Source organism: Alligator mississippiensis, chromosome 4 (genome assembly GCF_030867095.1).
Source record: "Alligator mississippiensis isolate rAllMis1 chromosome 4, rAllMis1, whole genome shotgun sequence".
Lineage (NCBI taxonomy): Eukaryota > Metazoa > Chordata > Crocodylia > Alligatoridae > Alligator > Alligator mississippiensis.
The window spans coordinates 211,835,114-211,858,984 of record NC_081827.1 but is presented as its reverse complement, the minus strand read 5'-3'; the positions used below and the strand labels follow the sequence as shown (position 1 = coordinate 211,858,984).

General features: G+C 40.1%; 2 protein-coding genes across 8 annotated transcripts in view; one reads left to right on the top strand and one right to left on the bottom strand.

The window, feature by feature from the left end:
* PDK1 (pyruvate dehydrogenase kinase 1) overlaps nt 1–23,871 on the top strand; it is a 48,190-nt gene that overhangs the window by 10,188 nt on the left and 14,131 nt on the right. The window contains exons 3-12 of one of the 5 annotated variants that reach the window (XM_014599406.3): nt 3,242–3,313; nt 4,813–4,997; nt 5,335–5,430; nt 5,738–5,815; nt 8,044–8,120; nt 11,631–11,729; nt 12,731–12,841; nt 15,159–15,272; nt 15,427–15,559; nt 16,654–16,752. In XM_014599406.3, the coding sequence (XP_014454892.1) occupies nt 3,242–3,313; nt 4,813–4,997; nt 5,335–5,430; nt 5,738–5,815; nt 8,044–8,120; nt 11,631–11,729; nt 12,731–12,841; nt 15,159–15,272; nt 15,427–15,559; nt 16,654–16,727 (1,039 nt within the window). In that variant the 3' untranslated portion in view covers nt 16,728–16,752. Of the gene's footprint in view, nt 1–3,153; nt 3,314–4,812; nt 4,998–5,334; nt 5,431–5,737; nt 5,816–8,043; nt 8,121–11,630; nt 11,730–12,730; nt 12,846–15,158; nt 15,273–15,426; nt 15,618–16,653; nt 19,569–23,871 lie in introns of those variants that run through there. The other 4 variants (XM_006261545.4, XM_019480271.2, XM_019480270.2 and 1 more) reach the window with 4 other exon arrangements.
* LOC102566101 (neurabin-1) overlaps nt 20,731–23,871 on the bottom strand; it is an 88,498-nt gene continuing 85,357 nt past the window's right edge. For all 3 annotated transcript variants that reach the window (XM_019480269.2, XM_014599404.3, XM_014599405.3), the window contains one exon: nt 20,731–22,334. In XM_019480269.2, the coding sequence (XP_019335814.1) occupies nt 22,167–22,334 (168 nt within the window). In that variant the 3' untranslated portion in view covers nt 20,731–22,166. The remainder of the gene's footprint in view (nt 22,335–23,871) is intronic.

The following is a 23,871-nucleotide window of genomic DNA, read 5'->3' as shown; positions in this document are numbered from 1 at the left end:
GCACTAACTACCTTCAGTTCACCTTCTGTTAAGGCAGAAGCCATCAAATCATTCCATCCCCTGTTCCACAAGATCAGAACCCTCTACAGTATATAATACTACTTAGATAGCTGACAGTTTACAATCTTCTGTCTATCCTCTTGCCTCCACAGAACAGAAGTGATCTCAGAGAGCCTCTGTATTTTCCTCATTTTCTGTTCTTTTTAAGGATCCTGTAGCCTTCTTGATCTGAACTAGAATACTATGTCTAATGGATACCAGGTTTTCCGCATACAACATGAACCTTTCGCAAAATTGGGTTGCATATTATTAAGCAGAGAAACTGATTTTCTGCCCAGGATAGAAGTTCCTGGCTTTGATTTCTGCTCCACAGTGCAGCAGCTGCAGTATTACTGTTCAAGCAGCTGAGAGAGCTAGTAGTCTTAGTAGCTCATTGTTCTTCACTTATAGATATTAACAATCATTTCTCATTGTTAATGGTCTTGATATTCTACTAATCAAGATAACCTTTCTTAGCGGTTTTCTGGTCTGCTATCTGCTCCTGATCTCTCTTCTCCTATTTCATAGCTCTAGATTAGCTTGTTTCAAAACCATAGATCCACGCATGGAGACCAGTTTTCAAAAGCACCTAAGGCAGGGGTGGGCAAAATACGGCCCATGGGCCACATCCGGCCCGCGGGGCCTCTAACAAAAATTTAGAAAATTAATATTTATCTGTCTTTGGTTCCTGTAAAAAAAAAAAAAAAAAAAGACAGGAACCAAGGTCAGTAGGACCCAGGGGAAGGCCAGTGGGCTCTCGCAATAGCAGGGCTCGCCCGGCCTGCCCCTCCCCAGCCGGAAGCCCCATTAGGGACTTCTAGCCTGGGACCATGTGGCTGTCCTGACCAGAACCTCAGGTAAGTGGGGACAGGGGGAGGACCCCAGGAAAAAGCTGAGCCCGGGGAAAAGCAGCCCGTCACCCTGTGGCCAGTGCTTTCTGCTGCAGCTGCTCGCAGCCTGCATGGGGCTGTCCTGAGCAGTCACAGGCAGCTCCAGGCAGGCTGCAAGCGGCTGCTGTGAGGTGCTGGCCACGGGGTGGGGGAGGGGCTGCTTTTTCCCCCTGCGCTCTGCACCAGCTTGTAACCCATCCCCGCAGGATCGCAGGCATGTGTACAGTGTGCTGGAACTCTGAATGCAATGTAGAAATGGCTATTGCCAATTTAAATGTGAGGGGATACAGCAGTGTTATTTTGTGTGAGGAGAGCAAGCCCACATCATTTTATTATACCTGTCTATGCATTCAGTCTTTGTCCCAACATATGGTTGAAACCTCTTGCCTTGCTAAGCACTTGGGGAAGTGCATTGGTTTTTTCTCCACCACTGTTTAAGACAGAAGCTTGTTTATATTTTGAGGCTTGCATGAGGGCAGTCATTCCTTTCAAATGACTGAAAACTGCCTAGCTTTACAAATACACTCCTAAAGAAATATCTATCTGGGAACCATAGATTTCTGACAAAAGGATCAGGCTTAGTCTTTAATTGTGTCAGCCTTTGGGCTGACTAAACTTCTTTGTTTCAACCCTGTGATTGGTTCTATGAGAAATGTTTTTATCTCTCCCTGGATAAATTTAGTGGAAGAAAAGAAGTGTGTGTGTGGAGAGCTGTGCTTGTGATGGGCAGGATATAACTGGCATGGATGGGCTATTTTGGCTCGGTGTAGCGCTGAAGATCATATTTTCTGGCTAAAAGCTTAGGTCTCATGGGCTAGCAGTCAAATATGAGGCTAAGGGCCCAGAGTTAAGGAGGCATAAATGACTAATAGTGGAGAGAGTTCAGAATGAAGAATGAATTGTTTTTTAGTGTAACAGTCATGGCCTGTAATTCTAATATTGTGAGTTAGTTATTCTAAATAGCACCAATATTTAAAAGTGGGATGACAGTTGCACCAAGTTTGCATGAGGCAGGACTAAAATGAGGAATATATTTCTTTGTGAACAACAGTTAAGGAATGCATGTGATACTAGCAAGGAAACTATGGCTGAGAACCCTTTTCCAGCAAATATTGTAGCACCTTTAATGAACCCAATAAATTGTTTTGGGCCTGAATGTGAGCTCCCATTAGTCCACTGCTCTAGTTCTGTTGGTTTGAGTTAAGTGTTTTCACTGGTGCCAGGGTAATCCAAGTCCGGACCTTTAGAAAGGCGAAAGATAAATTTCTGAGAAGCCTTTTTTGAATAAAGTGAATGAATTTGGAGATAATGATAGTGTTTATAACTGTCCCCCACCTGTACTGGGGGCACTGGGAGTGAGTGGGAGCATGGGGCCCACACCGGTGTCAGCCGGGCCCAGGGCAGGGCGGCAGGAGTACAGGGTCCTGGCTGGCAGGGGCTCTGTGGAGCTGGGCCAGCTCTCCCCTCTCCCTGCTGGTGCAGCCCAGCCCAGCTCCACAGCCCCTGCCAACCTGCACCCTGCTTTGGGCCCCACTGGTGCTGGCCCTGGGACATTGGTCACAAGATGGTGACCAGGGGGTGGGGCACCTGTCAAGGGGCGGAGCTACCCATGCGGCCCTGGACAGCTTGCTAAAACTGGGTAAGCGGCCCTCCGCCCAGAATAATTGCCCGCCCCTGACCTAACGCATCCGCTTTAGTTAATCAGGAAAAGGAGGCAGGGCTAGCTGAAAAATAGTCTCTGTCCCTGCTCTGTGCAGCCATAACTGGAAAAATCTTTTTTTCTTCATTCTGCCTTTTAAACACAAGGTGCACATTATATTCTGGGGCATGTTGTGTGTGAGAAAATACAGCATTTTAAGTTGCAAGGTAAACAGCATATACTGTGTTGAAACTATTACAACCTTTTCCTGAGAATTACATGCATTTTAAATTTCAAACTGAAGTACTCAAAATAGAGAAGGAAAAATATACATATATTTTTTCAAATATAGAAAACCACTTTTTAAAATATATGATTGTGAGTTAATACTTTGCTTATCCATTTGAATGGTCAAACTTCAATAAAGTAAAAAGAGACTTAATTTTGGCCACAAACAAGCAGGAGTGTATGCAGCGTAAAGCTATTTAGGAAGCCGATGGTATCTGAAAATAGGGCCTGAGAACGTTAGTGCCTTTTAAACAGTAGGATGACTATTTTGAGGCTATGGCATTTTTCCTTCTTCAGAGCTAAGAGGTGTTAAACATTAGTATCTTCGCAAAATGGAGGATCCGTGTGGACAAAAATTCATCATCCAGAACTTCATTTTTTTAAGGTATGATCAGAGTCTTCAGGAGATCCTTGACTTCAAGGACAAAAATGCAGAAGATTCAGAAACTATTCATAGGTAAGTGTATTTTTAATTCCAATGTATGTGCGTGTGTGTGTGTATGTGTAAGTCCTGGCAACAAGAAATTTCAAATCAAGAAAGCTCTTTAATGTTTTTGACATTTAATAAGGGATAGAAGAATAATAAGAGCTACAGACTAAATCAAGGAGGTGGGGAGGGAAAGGCATTACCTTTTGCTTATTTGATTTGACCAAATTTGAATTCTGATCTTGGAACTGCTGTTTAAAACTAAAGACATTGAAAAGTTATAAGATGGAACTTACGGTGTGAGCTAGGAAATGACACCTCAGTTTATCGGTGTCTGTATAGTAGTTGCCAGATAGCAATCAAAGCAAAAGTTACTGGTCCCGCTTCAGTTTTTAAGGATCATCTATACCTCTGAAAAACTACTGTTATGCATTGCATTTCTAATGACCTTTTCAATAAAGGGCATCATTTATGTGAATACAATCAAACCCCATATCTTTCTTAAGGCTAGGTCCTTTGTCCTTCTGCAAAGTGAAGGTTAATGAAGAAAGCAGGGGTATACATAGTCATAGCAAACAACTCTACAGCACTACTGACATGCTCCAGCTGTTTGCTGCTACTTTTACTTCAAAGGATGTCACTTTTCCAATTTGCTGCATAGGACTGCTGATTAGCTCCAGCTGATCGTAGGAAAGTAGCGCTGTAAGGAACCTCATGAGGTCATCTAGCCCAGCCCCTTGCTTGAAGCAGGATCACCCCTGATTTTAAGTCACCCCAGTCAAGTGGCTGTCTAACCTACTCTTGACAGTTTCCAGAGATGGAGATTCTGCCACTTCTCTAGGTAGCTTGTTCCTACAGGTGACCACCCTTGTAGTCAGAAAGTTCTTCCTAAACTCCAACCTATATTACTGTTGCTGTTTGAGGCCCTTGCTCCTAGTCCTGTCCTGTCCCGTCCCGTCCCCTACAGCCACAGAGGAAAGGGTATCTCCATGCCCTTTATAATTGCCCTTCAGGTATTCGAAGACTCTTACTAAATCCCCTCCCAGACATCAGTTTTCCAGACTGTAACCCTGGCTCTTTCAGCCTTTCCTCATGCTTCCCAGGTCTCTAATTATTTTTCCTGTGCTCTGTTAGACTCGTTCTAATTTATCCACAACTTAAAGCATGGGGCCCAGAACTGGACAGAGTATTACAGATGAGGCCTCACCAGTGCTCAGTATAGCAGAAAAATCACTTCCCTTGATTTTAAAGGGACGTTACTGCTAATACAAGAAGTTTGGAGAAAAAGTGCCCTTTGAAGTGAAAGCCTCAGCAGACAATTGAACAGTTCATTTTAATTTGGCAACCTGCTGCAGATTAAGTGGGTTGTGAATCACTCAGATACATGTGATCTTAATTCTGCTGTATCAAGTGAAGCTGATCCTTCATCAATTGGGGCAGCAAGTACTGATCTTTAGTGAGAATCTGGTTTATTGAATGAACTTTGAATTCACTTGAAAGTTAAAAAATTGACCATGCATTGATTTTAGTTTTACAGATACTGTGATCAAAATCCGGAATCGACATAATGATGTAATCCCTACTATGGCTCAGGGTGTGGTTGAGTACAAGGAGAGCTTTGGTATTGATCCAGTAACCTCCCAGAATGTGCAGTACTTTTTGGATCGTTTCTACATGAGTCGCATATCAATTAGAATGCTTCTTAATCAACATTGTAAGTGCTACTGTTTAAAGGGGCAGGGAGGAGTCGAATCGAAGGTGCCTATATTTTTTTTAAAATTTGTTAACTATTTGTTAACTATTTGTTGTTTACTTAAATAAGTACTACTACATACTACAACTTCGTGATCTGTTTATCAACAAATGAGCGCATACATACAAATGCACTGTCAAGTTCATCAACCATTCCATCCCCCTCTATTTTTTAAGGAATGCCAAAGAGGGATTTATAGAATGTTTGTTCTTTTCCATACAGCACTGCTGAAGATGTAATTTAACAGTTTTTACATTTTTTTTATGTTTGTTATTAAATGCTATTTCTTATTTGGCAGCTTTGCTTTTTGGTGGAAAAATTAAAGTTAATCCAGCTCACCCAAAACACATTGGAAGCATTAATCCCAACTGTGATGTTGTAGGAGTTATTAAAGGTAAATTCCAGCAGACCTGCTGAACAAGAATTTTGAAAAGGTACATGAAAATCTATAGAGTATGAACTAACATAAAACAGGTATTTAATTTCTTCCTTAGCTGGGACAGAAAATTTCAGTTCAAATGTCATGTTTTGGCAGTTCTACTTGTCTTTCATTTTTGGATAGAAAATAATGAACCATCTGCAATACAGTTCAGAATATCTTTCATTTTTGCTGAACAAGTTATCAGAAAACTATAACTGGAAAAAGTATGTGGTGGAAATCCTCATTTTCTTTAACTTGTTTCTGCTTTGATATATTGTAGATGGCTATGAAAATGCGAAGACACTTTGTGATTTGTATTACATGAGCTCTCCAGAACTTGTCCTTGAAGAGATGAATGGTATATGTTTGGGTTCAATGGGGCCTTGTTTTTTTTCAGTGTAATGATAGTCTCCTTTGAAGTGACTAACTGAAAAATGTGTTGTCCTTTCATACTTCATATGCTTAGTGGGTCTTCCTGTAAATCCCAGACAAGGCTTTACATTTGTTTTCCATCCCCTTCTGCTCCTAATTATTTTTTAAATAAGATTAGTGTGAAGGGAAGTTTTATGTTAGTTTTACAACTATTGGTCTAAGAGCTTTCAGCTGGTTTCCTTGTCTCTTCACCTTTTTAGTCTTTGCATTAAGGTGTAGAAGAAAACCATAGAAAATCTTGTCTGTGACTTTATTATATATTCCAGCCTATCTGCTTTAATATCTCTGAAATCCTTAATTAGGATCAGACTGTGTTCTAGTTTTTCACTAGCTGTCAGGTACTTGTGCTTACACTTCGATGTAGGTACAGTTTGTCTGTGGTGGCCAACCTGTGCTACAAGTGGCACAGGAAGCCTCTGTGTGTGGCACATGGTAGACCAGGGAGGGGACAGGCAGCACAGCAGCAGATAAGGCAGGAAGCAGAAGGCAGAGCAAGAGATTAGATGCAGAAGCAGATTGGACAGAGATAGGGGATCCTAGTGGCATGTGGGGAGGGTGCAGGGTGATTTCTAGCATACCTGCCAAAAAGGTTGACTATCACTGACTTTGGTCTTGTGGACAGTTATTGGCACACTTCCAGTTGTGGTTTTTGAAAATCTGGCAACAATGATGCATATATAAACATACAATTGTAAAATATCGTTAATCAAATTAATTTAAAAGTACACCCAGGGTGTAACTAAGCTGCACTATCCTTTAAGAGCTAAAGCTCAGTTCAGGTAGGCTTACAAAAATATGAAGTAATCTAAATTGCCTCTACAAATAATTTGAGGTGCAGGAGTGCACCTACAGTTATTTATACCTACAAAACGGAGGTCAGAGAAGAGGAAGCCTAGTTAAGTCTGGGTTTAAGTGAGGCCTTTATTGTGCTGCTTACCAATTTTGTTTTTCCTGCTCTAGCAAGTCTGTCATTCCATATCAAGGTAAAAGAGGTCTCCCTTAAGAATGTTGAGCCTGATAGATATAAATACTAGTAGAAATGTGCAATTTTCCTGTCCTACATACAACAATTACAATTTAGTTATGTTTTTAAATAACTATTTATCACTTATTCATAATAGGAATTATGGTTATTAATTACATGACTAGATTTCTTCTATTATACTTGGATCACGTATCTAGAAATTTAGGTACATTATATACACTTGGTAACATAACTTTGTGATTACTCCTTAATGCAGGTAGCTGGTCTTATGAATTAGTGTTAATAACAAGCCTTAAATTTGAAAGCATGGCCATAGTATAATTATTATGCAGCTGCAGTATAATTAGTTGCTATTGTTAAGTGTTAGTTAATTTTTAATAAAACCATATTTAAAGAAAATGTATAAACAGTGTATATTTATGTCAAATATATGGTTGTAACCTATAGCTAATAAAATCTCTAAATTTTGATCTTTGAACCTTGATATTAAAACACCACTGTTAGCATGAGTGATGGAACAGCACAGGTCTGGCATCTCTTTCTTAGATCCAATATTTTTGAAATATCAAATGACATACCACCATAGTAGTGCTTCAAAAGTATTGACTGCAAAGAATGTATGCAAAATATAATAAGCATGAACAGAAATAAAATGTACTGGTCCTGAAAATATTTTCAGGCACTGGTTCTGGTCTAGTGATCAAAAAGGAGGAAGAGTCTAACCCTAGCTTAAGGACTAGTTTCTATTGAAATACTCCTCCTACTTTCTTCTTTTAACAAGTGAGCATAAAAAAGATGTGCAAGTTAGGTTGAGCAGAATTAGTTATAATTTGAACATTTCAGATGTTTCTGTGATAATTCTTTTAGAGATTTGCCAAAGTATTAAAACAGCAGACTGTTCAAACATATACTGTAATGGAATTATATTAAATGGTTTTAGAAATTTATTTCTACAAATAAAAAGTTCCAAATGTATATTCTGTCAAGATTCTGAATTTTTTTTGACAAACAGGATAGTATAACATTTCTATTCAGCTTCTTTCCCTATTTTTGTAATATATTTTAACAGTGAACACAAAATAGAGACTTTCAAGTAACCTTTTGAACTATGTGGATATTGCTAACAGTGGGCATGTAATATACTGTCTGGTTTTCTCTCTTCTTTCCAGTAAAATCCCCAGGACAGCCCATACAAGTAGTATATGTACCATCCCATCTCTATCACATGTTTTTTGAACTTTTCAAGGTTTGTGCAGTAGAATCATTCTTTCACAACATTTTTTATTAAAAGAGTGTCTTCAGCATTTTTTTTTAATGGCAACTTGAAACTGTACCAGTAATTGTGAGGCTTTAAAAACAGAAAGGCTAGGGATAGACATTATACATAAATTGGTTTAAGTGATCAGAAATTGGTTTAAACCTGTAATAGAACAGACATTCAGTACACATAAACCAGTTAGAAAATGGCTGAACCAGTTTGAAATAAACCTGGCTGAATGCAGTATCAGACATAACTGATTTGGGTCAAACTAGTTTATGTAGTGTCTGTCCCAGACACCTTGCTAGTTTAAGTTAAATCAGAGTCCCACGGCATCCTGGCATGCTCTCTGGGCTGGGCAGGGCTCTCTGCTCCACAACAGGGCTGGCCCCTCCCCTGTGTTCCCTGACTGTAGCTCTGGCAGAGACTGCAGGTACAGCAGGGTTTGCCTGGCTTCCCCACGGGGCCTGCCTCCCCCCCAAACCTCCCATTCACTGCTTAAGCAGAGATCCCTTCCTCCTCTCTCCCACAGCATGGACCGTAGCCAGCATATGGTATGCTACCTAATGCTGAGAGGTGTCTCTGTGTGCGTGTATTTCCAGTTTTACTAGCAGGCAGACAGGGCAGTGTCTGCTTAGGGCTTTTTGGAGCTAATCAACAAGTCAGCTGGTAATGTCCCTGCATTCCTTCCTTTGGAAAAAGCTGTTTAAGAAGAGCTTCAACTAATGAGTAAGGCTTTGTTTTCTCATGGGGTGCTAAATGCTGATGACCGAGCTGATAAATGCTCTGTTATCAAGCGGTGTGCGGGTGGGGCTCCCATATCAGAGCATCCTGCCCTGGGGCTGGGCCACGCCCTCCTCAGCTCAGCACCGAGGAAAGGAAAGGAAGACTGCTCTAGTGTGCCCCGGCTTCAAGCCCAAGACACTGCAGGCATGTGCTTGCATTTTTTCAGTCCATAGGGGATGTCTGTGTGGTTACAAATTGGTTTAGCCTAGTCAAGTTAAACGAATCTGCAAAGATTGCGTCAATTCAGGCTCAGGCTTTTTGAATGTCTGCCCCTAGCCAAGAAGTATCATACAGGGCCAGACCATGGTCCCTTTAGCTCAGTATCCTATCTCCGGCAGTAGCAGGAGTGCATGCTTTAGAGGGAGAGCATTGAACGAGATATGTCTGGAGATATCTATATATCCTCTATTCATTACCCTCCCTGGCTTCCACAATTATTGCCATTTAGAAATGCCAAAGGAAACATCTGCAGTTGTTCTGATGTTTATTATCAGCTATGATATCCTACTTTCATATTTAATTGAGTCCTCCAACAAATCAAGTAGCTAAATGTCTAAATTGGTGGCTTTCAGGTTTTCCTGACTCAAAGCACCCTTCAGAAAAGGAGACCTCTTAGTTTTCACTCCTTTCTGGACAACAGAAAAGGAATCAAACAATTCTTTATTGCAAAGAACTCAGACTAGAACAGGTTCGAATGTTTTTGACACCCTGGCATCCTGGTTGAGAACCATAGGTCTTAAAGTTTACACAAACACTGCATATAAAATTTCAAGATTTGAAAAATGTGTTTCTTGTCTTTCTCATCAGTACAGAAAAACATACCAGGATTTCTTTATTAGGCCATAGCTCTTCAATTTTTTTTTTTCTAATGTATTGACTCTATGCATGCTATATTCTAACTGAACAAGCAAAGCAATTAAGATCTAAAACTATACTTTTTAAATATATTTGTGGACCACTAACTTTCTTTTTTTAATCCACTGTAGAAATAATAAAATTATGGTGTTACAAGTGACTGACATGTAAACTGATTTTTTTTTTTTTTTTTGATTGGGCTACTTAAAATGACTTTCTGCTAGTACCTGAACTCCAGTGCTTAATTAATCTTAAGAGAGGATGCTTGTTAAGATTCAGTTTCTCTCACCTTAAAATAAGGCAAAAGTACTTACAGTATCTCTCTCCCAATAAAACTTCTAGTAAACCTGTGGAAGACTGGGGTAAAGGAAAATAGTAAACCCTCCCTCCCCCCCCCACTTTTTTTTTTTTAATACGATAAGATGTTTTTATTATTATAGTTTAAAATGTTACCAGGAAGCAAAAATGGAAAACGATTGCTTTCTCACTTTCCCAGTCATATAGAGCATATTTAAGCTGGGAAAATTGTATAGCAGGTAGCGTTGTGCGAAATTTCACTGGGTGTTTCGTTTTCAAGCTGTTCTGATGCGTTTCAACCTCGAAACAGCTATATCAAAATGAAACAAAAGCCTTCGAAACAGCTTTGAAATGAAACAAGGGCACTCAAAATGTTTCAGAAGTTTTGAAACATTTCAAGTTTTGAAGCTGAGCTTACTTGTCTTTAGTCCTGGTCCCAGCTGGCAGCAGCAGCTTCCTGTCATCTGGCAGGCAGATCGGGCACCTGCACCCCCGGGAGGAGTCCAGCACAGCCCCCACAGCCCTCCCAGGGGTGTGGGTGGGCCCCCAATCTTCCTGCAGAATGACAGGAGGCTGCTGCTGCCAGCTGGGACTGGTGCTGGGCACAGCCTGCACCCAGCAGCGGGAAGATTGGTGCTGCCACTAATCTTCCCGGCGCTTGGCACGGGCTGTGCCCAGTGCTGGTCCCAGCTGGCAGCAGCATCCTCCTGTCATCCGGCAGGCAGATCAGGGGCCCACACCCCCAGGAGGAGTCCAGCACAGCGTTGCAGCCCTCCTGGGGGTGTGGGCAGACCCTCGATCTGCCTGCTGGATGATAGGAGGCTGCCACTACCAGCAAGTGACAGGAGTTTTGCTTGTTAACACCTTGAGGTGCAGTTTCCCAGAAACCTCTGTACCCATTTCCTTGAAACTTGGCAGGCTTCGTGCCCTCAGAAGGGGCTACCATCCCTGCAAGTTTCATCTGAATCAGGCAAGAAATGACAAAGTTTTAGGCATTTTCATGATTCCTCATTATAGTCTATGGGTGAAACATTGAAACAGCATTAAAACAGCGAAACAATTTTGACGAAACAAAACAGAACAGCGCTTTTGAAACAAAACTTGAAACGAAACACTGTTCTGTTGCAACAGAAGTTGATGCGGAATGGTGCCGTTTCGCACAGCCCTAGTGGCAGATGCTACGTGGACTTCAGAGTTTTTCCAATCCTGGAGTTTTCTTGAGCAGTCCGTATCATACTGAGTTGTTTGGAGCTTTGCAAAGAAATTTCAAAGTTTAAAAAGGAAACCTCTGGATTGCTTGACTAAACCTTCACCATTTGTATAATGTTAAGCATTCTAAAGCCTTTTAAAATACTTGTTTCAGAAGTCTGCTCTATGAATGAACTACGTAAACAGTGATAGTTTAAACAAGTACTTATTATCCCAGTACCTAGGTGCCTCCTGTTTTTGGAAACTACCAACCTACAAATGCATTCTAATGAAACTATTCCTAACTGTAAATCCATTTACCTTCAAAGTTAAAGTAAAAACTACTTACGCTCAATTTAAAATATTTCTCAGAATGCAATGAGAGCCACGATGGAGCACAATGCTGATCGATGTATTTATCCTCCAGTTCATGTACATGTTACGCTGGGAAATGAAGATTTAACTGTGAAGGTAACCACTTTTGAGGGAAAATAGTTATTTTCTGACTGGGGGGGGGAGGGGGGCTCAGATTAGGGTTTCAGGTCACCAATGAGTGAGACTATCAAGGATTTTGTGAAAGAGAGATAATGTGAATGTGATAATTCTTGTGTGAAAGAGGGAGATAATGAATGCAATATTACTTTATCTTTTGTTTTGTGGTTAGGGTGTACATCAGTGCTCAGCAACCTATGGCCTGTGGAGCCATTGTTGGATCTGGCCCAGGGAGCTGGAGCTTTGGCAGCAGAAGCTTTCCCTATGCCTTGGTGGGGAGAAGCAGTGACAATGGGAGGTTACCCTATGCCAGCGATTCTCAACCTTTTTTGTATCAGGACCTATTTGTAAACACTGGCCAGTCCTGACCCAGTGCCCCTCCTGACCTCAGCCCCTCAGTGTGTGGGGCAGGGGATGGAGATGTAGACTTAGAATTTACCTGGTGTAATAAAAATGCATCTTCCAATTTGTATCAATAGTTACAATTCCTAGTAGACTGCAAGTCCATGGACCATCTTTTTCTAGAGGTGATAGCTAAATATTTGTTTCTAGAGATACAAATAATTTTTTTCTGAGGTACAGAATGAAGTGGGAGGTAGGCTTACTGAAGATCTCTGAGTTAAGATAAAAGGGAGAAATAGCACATGTGATCAGTGGCAGAACATGGCTGGGTACCAAGCACAGCTGCTGCATAGAGGCAGCAGCAACTTCTGATTGGTGCAGATGGAGAAATCAGGGGAAGCTTTTTTGATTTGCTGCTTACTAATTGGGAAGAACCGGTTGAAAAATGAAGGTGGAAAGCAGTCTGAGTGAAATGATGAAATTCATGATTCAAGGGAAGGAAGGACGGCTGCAGAATAAAACATCAGATTTGCCTGTAGACTTCTTTTCAACTCTATTCTTTGTGAAAATTGGGTAACATTGTGCGTGAGTGTGCATGTGCGCAGGAACAATGCTAACAATGTTTACTTATGTTCTAGATGAGTGATCGTGGTGGTGGCGTTCCTGTGAGGAAGATTGACAGACTGTTCAACTATATGTATTCAACTGCACCACATCCTCGAGTTGAGACATCAAGAGCAACACCCCTGGTCTGTATGTGTGTTTGTGTATATTTTATGCTTATTATGAGATTATATGCTTGATAATCTGGCAACTCTAGTGTTAAAGATTAATTGAAATGTTCTTCTGAGAACAAACAGGAAAAGTATGTAAAAATCTTAAAAGCAGCAACAGAATATATAATAATATGAAATAGGAAACACACCATTGAACTTTTTTTGTTCTTCCAAATTTGAACAAATTAGACATGCAGAGCAGAACATGGAGGTTCCTTGTACCACCGTAAGATTTGTTTACCGTCTGTTTTGGAAGTGTAGCACTCTGATCTTTTGATTCTGACCACTGGGTAGATTACAGAATTAATTTAGGAATGTTTCTGTGTTTTAAGTCTCCTGCCTTCAAGTGTACTTTTGTCATTTTGTTTGAAATAAATGATATCCTGAAAAAGAAAAAAAGTGTGTAGATTATGGTAGTGTTTTTAAGTTGAACCCCATCATTAGATTCCATACTTGGAAAATTTATAAATTTGTAATAATTTTTCATGCATAGAATCTAATTATTGGAAGGGTCTTCTTAAATTCAACCCTCAGTTTCCCAACTGAGGCAGAGAAAGCAGCAGTAGGTGGGGAGACAGTGGGGGAGTCAAGCAGCCAAACCCTCACCCCTTGCTGTCTGTGACCCCCTGCATCTTTCCCTTCCTGCCCCCCTCCCCCCATCACTGTTTATCTTCAGGTAGGACTCTGATCCTGGTGCAACCTGGGGCACAGAACACGTTGGCTAAGGGGCGGGCAATTATTTTGAGCAGAGGGCTGCTTACTGAGTTTTGGCAAGCCATCGAGGGCTGCATGACAGGCAACCCAGGGCAGATTAATATTTATTTTCTAACTTTTTTAGGGGCCCCATGGGCTGGATAGAATGGCTTGGTGGGCCGCATCTGGCCTGTGGGCTGCAATTTGCCTACCCCGTGTTAGCTATAGTTCCTGCTCAGCCATGCAGCAGTGGTTTCAGTGGCAGCAGCTGCAGCTTTGGCCCAAGGACCAGGTTGGAGTTGCTGCTGCTGATGCATGACCAGGTGGAGCCTGAAATCAGCATGCTCTCTGGGGCCAGAGCCCCGATTTGAGAGGTAAACAGTGGTGAGGAGAAGGGGGAGGGGGGGGTGTTTGGGGCTGCAACTGTGCCTCCCCCCCCCCCCCCCATGTACTCAAGTCTCAGATGGGCTTTTTCACTCATGTCAAATGGGGAGGGGAAAATCTTGGATTCAATTAAATATGAAATTTAAGGAGGTTGACTCTGGCGATCTCATCTGTTACAGGTGATCATAAAACATCTATTGGTTAAGTCCCTTATTTCAAGATTAGTGGCATCCCAGGGTACAGGTATAGAGGAGGAATCTGCTATTTGATAGGGATATACAGCCATGCTGCAGATCTGTTCTCAAAGGGGTATCTGCAGGCTGCTTGGTGTGAAGCAGAATGTTCCTTGTGGTACTATTTCCTTTTTCTTGGTTAACTGCAAGTGATTTAAAAAGTTCACACCTTTTCATTAGAACCAGCTGGTGGAAATTGGGGTGCACATTATATGCCAGAAATATCTATCCCTATAGATCTAGAAATATGGCAGCAGAGCAGTGGTGGTAGCAGTAATTGTGGCTCTGGGAGACCAGGAGGCGGCTCCAGGAGCTGCAGCAATTAATGCTGTCATTGCTCCCGTCACCAAATTTGTGGACCTGTGGGGGGGAGCTGCTTAGACAGATAACATGGCCCTGCATACTGGTGCACAGGGGCAGTCCATGGCTGGACCTGGTGTGCAAGGTTAGTCTGTGGGCTGCATCTGACATGTGGGGCTGGCAGCAGGCTCAGTCCTGTACTTGCTGCTACTCAGTTACTACAAGGAAGATTTTATTTCCTTTATGTTGCCTTTCAAAAAGCATATTACAAGGTGCAGGGGTATGCTGTATGCAAGAAATACAGTATTGCCAGTTGCCAAAGAAGTAAGAATGGTTTCACTGCTCCTAGTCTCAAACATCTACATCCCTTTCCTAAGAAGGTGCCTTTTTTGGTGGATGAGTGTGACAGGAGGGAAACTTCTGGATGTATGGGAGAAAACTATTGTTTCAGGTATGGATTCCTCACTTTACTGATCCCATAAGAGTGATTTATTTCTCTCACATGCCAACATGCATCAAGCAACATGTTTCAGTCTGGCTGCTGTTCTCCCCCTTCCCCAAATTTAGAAAGTGCAGTTATTGCCTGTTACCCTAACAGCTCAACAAAATAAAGCGTGATGATGATGGTACGGTTACAGCACACTTAAATTTCACACTTAAATTTGTCTGTCTTTTACCAGGCTGGGTTTGGTTATGGTTTGCCCATATCACGTCTGTATGCACAGTACTTCCAAGGAGATCTGAAGCTGTATTCCTTTGAAGGTTACGGTACAGATGCAGTTATCTACATAAAGGTAGAGTTTACCACTTTACCTATTTTAATTGTAGTAAATTTCTTTGCCATGCCTTTTTGTGGCAACCAAATGGCATCGTTTCATTAATTAAACTAGAATGCCTAATATTCGCTCTGGAAATTATTCTGAGCTCTGCATTCTCCTCTGTTTATAGGCTTTGTCAACGGAATCAATTGAAAGGCTCCCTGTGTATAATAAATCAGCTTGGAAACATTATAAGGCAAACCATGAAGCAGATGACTGGTGTGTGCCAAGCAGTGAACCAAAGGACATGACCACTTTCCGAAGTATATAGTTGTGTCTGGAAAAAATAAACATGCCTTTGTTTTCAAGGGACTGTACACAGCTGGGTTATATCAAGTATTTGAACCATATTTGGTGTATAAAGATCATTTTTAGTATGGAATAATATAAAATTGAATTCAGTAATTTGTCACAACTGTTTTAAGGAGTTAGATTTGCTTTTGTCAAATTAGCTAACTAAGTGCACACTTCATTTGCTCCTCCAGGTACCTTCAATTGACTTCAGTAGCTAAAACTGGGAAGCAGTAATTTCTAGGTTTTGGAGGGACCAAATCTACTAGTTGCACACCTGGTTTGAATTGTACAATTCATAATTAATAATGTTTCCATTAGGTGAACACTGGTCAGAGAAGATATTTCATTTTATTATGTACTACTGAGTGAAGAAGTTCTTAAGTGATGTGAATACTGATGTATGAAACAAAAGTGTGTAAGCAGTGGTCCCCAAGTTTCACTGGCCCACGGGTGACAATACTGGGCAAGTAACATACTGGAGGCAATCAGTGATGTAACTGAGGTGGGGCAACCATCCTGTACACTTGATGTGGGGGGGAGGGGCCAAGAAAAAGGTGGCTGCTATTGGCAGCTATGAGGTTGCAGTTGCAGTGGCAAGTGGAAGTTGTCGTTGCCCCCATGCCATGGGTGTCTGGTTGTGTGCCTATGCTACTGCTGGCACTATACTTTGCTTATTCTTTCTCTCAACCTGTTTTTATTCTTTTTAACTTCCTGTGGCTGAGAGTACTGGTGAAAGGCTTCATGGATAATATGTTGCCTCTAACCATGCCTTGGAGACCACCAAACTAAAGTTTTTAATAAATTTATGGAATACACTATAATTTTTGCACTTACATAGCACCTTCTATCCAGTGAGCCTAAATATGTTGTGAACCTGAATTTAGTAAAATTTAACAATTTTTTAATATTTAATATAGCAATTTCAGTAGAAAATCATGTGTTTCACTGATTTCTGTAGCTATCTGAACATAAACTTTACATAAAGCAAGAAGTAGCAGAAACATTCCGTTTGTCAAAGTAGTACCTATAAGCTAAACTACTCTCTGGGTATACCTGTTTGCAGCTTGGATACGCTTATATCTCAACTCTGGAAATTACAACTCTAAATTGGATTTTTGTAAAGAAGAAAAAGCATAGCAGTAGCCACTGATAATCATCTCAGGTATGTAGTACCAGTTCTTCTGGTATGACTGTGTTTGACTATTTGAATGACTATATTGGGTGCCTGTATACACCACAGATTTTAATCCTCATTAAGTAGGTTTATAAAATTTAAACTTGTTAATTTTGGAGCGTTGCATCTGTATTTACATGCATTATGTTTTCAAACGAATTAAGCCGGGTCCTTGGCCAGCAACACAGGAGGGTAGGATGGTCCAGCGCTGGGGCCCCCCACTCGCCCCATGCCCATCCCTTCCACACAGCTGTAGAAGCAGGGAGCTGGCAAACCACACATGCACAAAAAAACCCTATGTCCAAGGAATGTTACTTTTAAAAAGTGGAAACAATTTGAAAGCAAAAGCAATTCGAAGGGGTGAACTAGAAAAAAAAGTTGCAGTGCCATCTGGTGGATAAAGGCTCATTACACATCTTTGAGTACCCTTGTGTTTGCATGCAACAAATCCATGGATGTGATGCTTTAATTCCCAGCGAGCCAAACTAAACTACGTCTAAGGAGTTTTAGTTTAATGCACAAGAAAGACTTTTAAAGTGTTGGGAAATTCCACTCACGCAAACAGACAAGCAGTTGCAGCGCATGAAAGGGCAAAAATTGTGGTGTGTACATGAGCCCATTATGACCAATCTTATGAGACAAATTAGTGTAATGAATATGACACCTCTATGTTACTGGAATATGTTAACCTGCTTCTCAGGAGCACTTAAAGAATTCAAGAAAACTTGTGTTTTGATATGTCAAAACATACCTAGTACCCAGAACTTCTGGTCTTATTCTGGTCATACAGAAAGCAGAACTTGTCCTCCAGGCAAGTAAAGGGATATTATCGAAACAATGTATTAGACTGTGGGGAGGGAGGATGAATCAACCTCTGAGGACTATGACAAGGTTAGTAGTTTTCTTGCTGCTTGGTTCAAATCGCATCTCAGTTCTATACATACTTTCACTGAATCTTCTCATTCTGGAAGCTTTCAAGGAGGATGCAGGAAAGCACTTGCTTAAAATTCCACCTCCTTACCTCAAGTGATCTAGCAACTCAGGGGCTGGCAACTTTACTAACCGTAGACTATCCCTTGAGACTCAGCCTTGCTCTGTGGGCTGCCCATCTCCTGCTGTGGCCTGGTTGTTTCTGCTGTGTGTAAGTTGGTTGATCTCTACCCCTTGCCCACCCAAAAGCAGCCTCCCCTGAAAGACACAGCAAGGGACAGTTTAATTTAGTGAGCAGAGGCTGCAGTGTGGAGGGGAGAGCAGCCCTCAACATGAAGCTGAAAAATGCAAAGACTTCCCCCTCCACTGCAAGAGCCAGCAGCAAGGGTCAACTACTAGTAAAATGAGGAATATGGAATCTGGGCCAGATGTGGCAGACTCTAATGGGGTATCGGTGTACTGTTAGTAAAATGCAGATGATCCACCGTAGGTTGTAGACCCTTGCTTGAATCCAAACTATTAGTCTGGGGTGCTGAGTTGAAATGGTCACATTTATTCAGCTGTTAACACCCTCTTGGCTCAGGATAGGTCAGAGGAGGGTGACACGTGTTGGTCTGTCTGATCCCAATCACTGGATTTCTTGTTGCACACCTCAAAGAAGCGGCTGGAACTGTAACGTTGTAGGCTAGTGCTGTGTGAGATGGCTTTTGTTGCTTTAGCAAGACAAATCTCCCTTACCATGATGTGAGAAGGTGAAGTGTTTGAGGCATAATGCCTTTTCATTGTAGTGGCATCTCAGAGACCAGGTGTAAAGCCTGTTTCCTGCCCAATACAATTGAGTGCCTAGACATGAGAAGCAAGGCTGTTCTGATGTGCTGTCTCAGACTTGATTAGAGTCTGCTGTAGTGTAGTAATTACTGCAACAGCCTCCAGTGCCTTGTGTATCAGCATCCCTGTACTCAAAAATGGTGGTGGGGGCACTTATCTTGAATGAGCTTTAGGTAAAGTGGTGGGGGGAGGGGGTGCTTTAAGCTGGGTGATTCTGATACATGAGGTGCTCTGGGCACTTCAATTAAAGCAGCTTCTGCTCTAATTGAAGACTTTCTGCCCCACCTCCCAGAGCATGTGTATAAACACCCATTAGGGCTGTGCAAGAAAGCACTCAGCCAGAAAGATGCAATTGGGGCCCAACATTTGTAAAATTTAAAGGAAGTATTTTGTACCTGTTACTTTTGACAACCTTAAAGCTAAAATGATAACTTAAAAAAAAATGAAGTACACGTTTTAAGGCTGAACACACATTTTATACTAGTTCTGACAAATGTTAAAACAAATATCATGATTCAAGAATTAGTTGACCTGACTTGAGTAGCATTTAAGGAAAAGTGCAAAATATGTTTTTAAAGGTTAGGGTATTATAGTCTGCCTCTTACGACTGTCTGTCTAGCACATATATGAGTATGTGGGGTTACAGAAACTGAAATCTTTGTTTACATCCCTGCTATGTAGGAGCTTGAGTTTGCATTACTGAAGTAAAAAAGCAGGGCCTTAAATCAACTTTCATATATAGATATTTCAGTAGTTTTCTCCTGTAATGATTATGGTGGAAATAAAGTTATTGTAATCTTCATTTTGTTGTATTTACTTCTGGTCATGAGAGTTGAGTTTTAATTAAGCAGTAGTTTGAGCAGTAGCTTTTGTACATTATTGTACTAAAAGAATTCATTCACTGCTGCAGGCTGGTTAGAAGTTGCAAGAAGAAATGGACAGTTACACTTCACTAATCTTGCACTGTGAAATTAATTTGTGTGTGTGATGAAAAAAAACTTTTAATGCGATACCTTGGAATGAAGCAATAAATTTGTTCAACAGTTGATGCAGTTCATTAAAAAAAGAGTTGATTTCTTTGGGAGCTTGGGGAGAGAAATTATGGGACACCAGCCTACCAACATCTTTCTCTTTCCATTATTCATTATAACCAGGGATCCTGGTTTTCCCTGATTAAAAAAAACAGCAAATTTTCTGATAAACCCCCTAAAATGCATTATTAAAATGAAAGGCCCTCCCTAACCCATGCCCCTCACTCCATCCCCACAGCCTTGCTGATACCCCTTGCCCCCATACACAGCTCCAGCCCTGCCAGAGGTGGCCTCCAGCTGCCAGGGGGCAGCAGCTGCTGCAGTGGAGCAGAGCAGAGCCTGGCTTCCCCTTCGCTGCCTGCCTGCTACAACCTTGGATGGGATGGGGGCCAGCTCCCTACCACTGCACACACTCCTGGGGAAAAGGGGGAAACCCATGCCTCCCCTATCTGTGTATGGGGCAGGGTGTGCTGCCTGCTACAGGCTCAGGTTCCCACCCTGCACATGTTGTGCCCCCTCCCTGACCATCCTCCTGCTCCCTGCCAGCCTGCAGAGGGTTTGTTGCAAAACTGCAAGATCTGTGGGTTTCTCTGCTAAAATGAGAAATCTGTGTTTTACTCTGTTTTTCTGTGGGAAACAAGAAAACCTGGAATCCTGATTATAACAGCTCATCATATTCAATTTTTTTTTGTCAATGATAGACATGTTTTCTTTCAAAGGACACTTAAGACAATGCAGTCAAGATAGGTAAATATATGATGAATGTACTGGCCCCAGTTTAACTGTTAAAAGCACTGCAAAGACAAGCTTTTGAAATTTGCAAGTGAGGTAGTGTCTGACAAGGTCCTCAGAGGTGTGATGAACACATCTTGGGCACTGAAACTTTCAGCTCCCAAACATGACACAGTCCCTTCCAAACCACTTCATTCTGTGCACCTACCATCAACAACCATAAGCTATGGGATACAAATAGCCTCTCCCCTCACAAACTCTGACCAAGCTTTCCCTTTTTCAGCAGTACAACTCTTCCACCTTTGATTACTGAAAAGCTGGACATGAATCCATCTACCTATAATTAACTAATCTATAGGAGTTAAACCTTGGCAAAGAAAAAGCAATTTTCTTAGTTAAAACACAGAACTAAAAACACAGAAAAGCCACTTAGTAGAAACACATATGACCATTTTTTTAAAACTTTATTTTGGAAGCGAGTGGTGTGCAGGTAGATTTCCATATGGTTCTCTCTCAGAATGTAGAAGAGGTAATTTTCCATATGTATTACAAAAACACTGAATGTCAGATGATAGTCATTCATTTGATTAAAAATGAAAAAACATTAATCATATATTTAAAGGAGAACTTGGTCCACGTAACTGGAATTCTAGATTTAACTTCTATTCCACGATGGAATTAGCACTTTTATTCCATTATTTTTGTGAAACAAAAACTAATTAGGGAATTGCTTATGTAATATTTCTAGAACATATGTCATTACACAAAAACACATCCAATCATGTTCTAAGCTATTCCAGGAATCAAATCCTCCTTTAGAAAAACCAACCAAACATTCTATAATCTACAATTGAACAATTAAATACGATACCAAAACCCAGTGCTTCATTGATAAATTTTCCTACAAAGTTCATGTGAGAATTTGAAGTCTGGAAACAGTATTGTTTAAAATTAGCAAATATATAAATTTGGTCCCCAAAATCTTATACTGAGTAGAAAAGAGAAATACACACATTGCAAACTGATCTTATTCATAGCATAAAACTATAAAACTATGTATTACTTAGGAAAAATACATAAAAAATTGATCTTTTATTTATATGTTTAAACCTTGTTCCACCACCCTATCATGTAGCTTGCAGAGAGGACTTAGTGTTATGCTTAACACAAATAGTTTGTGAAAACTACTTATTTCTGAATACTTCTCAGTAAGTTGCAACACGTGAAGTTAAAAAAAAAAATTTCAATGCATTACCAAAGTAGATTTTGAATTTAAAAAAAAAAAGGACTATGACTGGGAAAATAAAGATTTTTAAAGAGAATACTTTGAAATACATGCTCTGTTTAAATTAATTTGACATTACGGTTTTCTTAAACTTATTTTTTCACTATACAATTTTAGTGGCAACAGAAACAGCAGACTGTTGTAGACTGAATTTGGTGGCAGGATTTTTCTATTGTCCCTCTGTCAGATTCAACCTGCTATTTATACTTTAAGTCAAATGCCAGAGTAGTAACATATTATAGCCTATTTCTTTACATGTCATATCCCAATTTATTTATGAATTTCAAAGAATGTTTCAGAGTGTATGGTGTTTTCTACAGATCAGACAAAAGCACAAACAGTACTTAAGGCAGGAAGTTAAGTTACTGTCTATTAGTACAGGCAGAAACAACTAGATATAAAAAATATTGAAATTATTACTTTGTTTTAATGGAACATGTAATGGGGAGGGACTAAAGAAATTAAAAAAGGTAAATAAAAACCTATCATGTTAAACTGTTGCACTTTCACTCTTTCCCCTCAATTGTACAATTATATACAAATTTGCTGTACTATTTCAAGTTGAAGTCAGTCAGCTAAAATAAAACTAAATCATTTTAGCAGCTTGATTCTACAGTGGCTACCACCCTGCCACTCTTGCGAACTTCTCTCTCTCGCTTTTGAACTTTTTCCTTCTGTTTTTCCAGTTTTTCTTGTGTTTTTTTAATATCCTTAATTTTTTTCTTTATCATGGATCGGTCATTTTGACTGGAAACTCCCAAAGCCTTTAGGAGAAAATGGATATCATTATTGTTTTTCAACAGAAAACCAACGTCTAAAACACTAAATCTGTTCAGGCAAATACTGGAGAAACTTCAAGAAATTGTCCAGTTCTTTACAGGGGAGTAAAGGGTGTAAGTCTGCGAACATAGCATTTGTGTTTTAATAGTAAATTGGAGGGCAAACTACTCTTTTACCTTGCTATAAATAAATATTTAAGTATTACTTAATAGAGTAGTAGAGATTCTAAGATATGACAAAGTTAAAAGCCTGTTTAAAATTTTCTGTTGACTCCAATGATCCTGCAGTATTTGGTATACACTAACCACAGTAACAGGATTATTAATTCCCCACCTCCTTCACCAGCAACATTGCTGAACTCAGATCAATCATTTGCAGTATTTAGTGTTTTAGAAAAATATCTATTAAGGAAAATAAAAGGAAAGAAATAACTTAGTGAAATCCTAAGTCCTAAGATTGATGAAGGTTCAATCAGATGAAAATGTAATAATACTATTTAAATTGATGAGGAAAAAAACCCCTCAAAACACCATGCAAATATCCCTAAGTCATCACATCTAAAGTTGAAAGGGTTGTTTAAGAACATCAAGGAAAAAAATATCCGTGTCCCCTCTGATTCTTTATGATAAAGGGCTGGCCGAAAGCTTCCTGCCAGCTTCCCAACAAACTATCTTCTGCCTTTTTTTTTTAAGCAAGAAATTAAAATCCTGTTTGCCCAGGAAGACACTATATTGCTTGAAGCAGCAGCACCACGATACAGGCAGTTAGCAAGAAAGAATTAGAATGTCATTTAAAATTCTCATCTTGCCTGTTTACTTTTTGTATTTCTCAGCACTAGCTAAACTTGTATGTTGTTGGTAATTTTGTTTTGCGGTTCTCATGCTTTAGTCCTTTCCAGTCCATTGTTTAAAAAATCTATCATGGGAATTTAAAATAAATCCATAAAAAAATTGTTATTTGTCTTTGGTTTGTAACAGCTGGTTTGTATCTAAATGGAGAGCCAAACTGGATTCAATACGATCCTTTTTTTAAGTAGTAAGAACAATAATACACTATTAAAGATATAGTGAGACTAGAATGTCTTCCATAATTTTACTAAAAAGTGTTAATTTGTTACTTTCTATTTTCTTTTAATGACAGATACCAAATTAGTAATGTCATTAAAAAATGCAGTTCAGTTTTTGATAAGCAGATGGCAATATCTGATTTCAATTCACAAACAGTGCTACTGTTTTATATCAGTTGAACTCTTAGGAATACCATGTAAATGACTGCTTCAACCACCAACATTCCCATTTCCTCATATCAGATAAATAGGTATAGCTGATGAGTTACTAACAACCTTCATTCTCTACCATTCAAAGAAGCATCCTCATACTACATTGAAGAACATTTAGTATTATAAATCTATTTAAAAAACAGGTGCATTTTAAAGAGCAAATTAAACATTTATTTTTCTTTATTACCAGACATTCCAATCTATCTATTAGTCACTAGGGGCATTTATAGACGTGCTCCTGC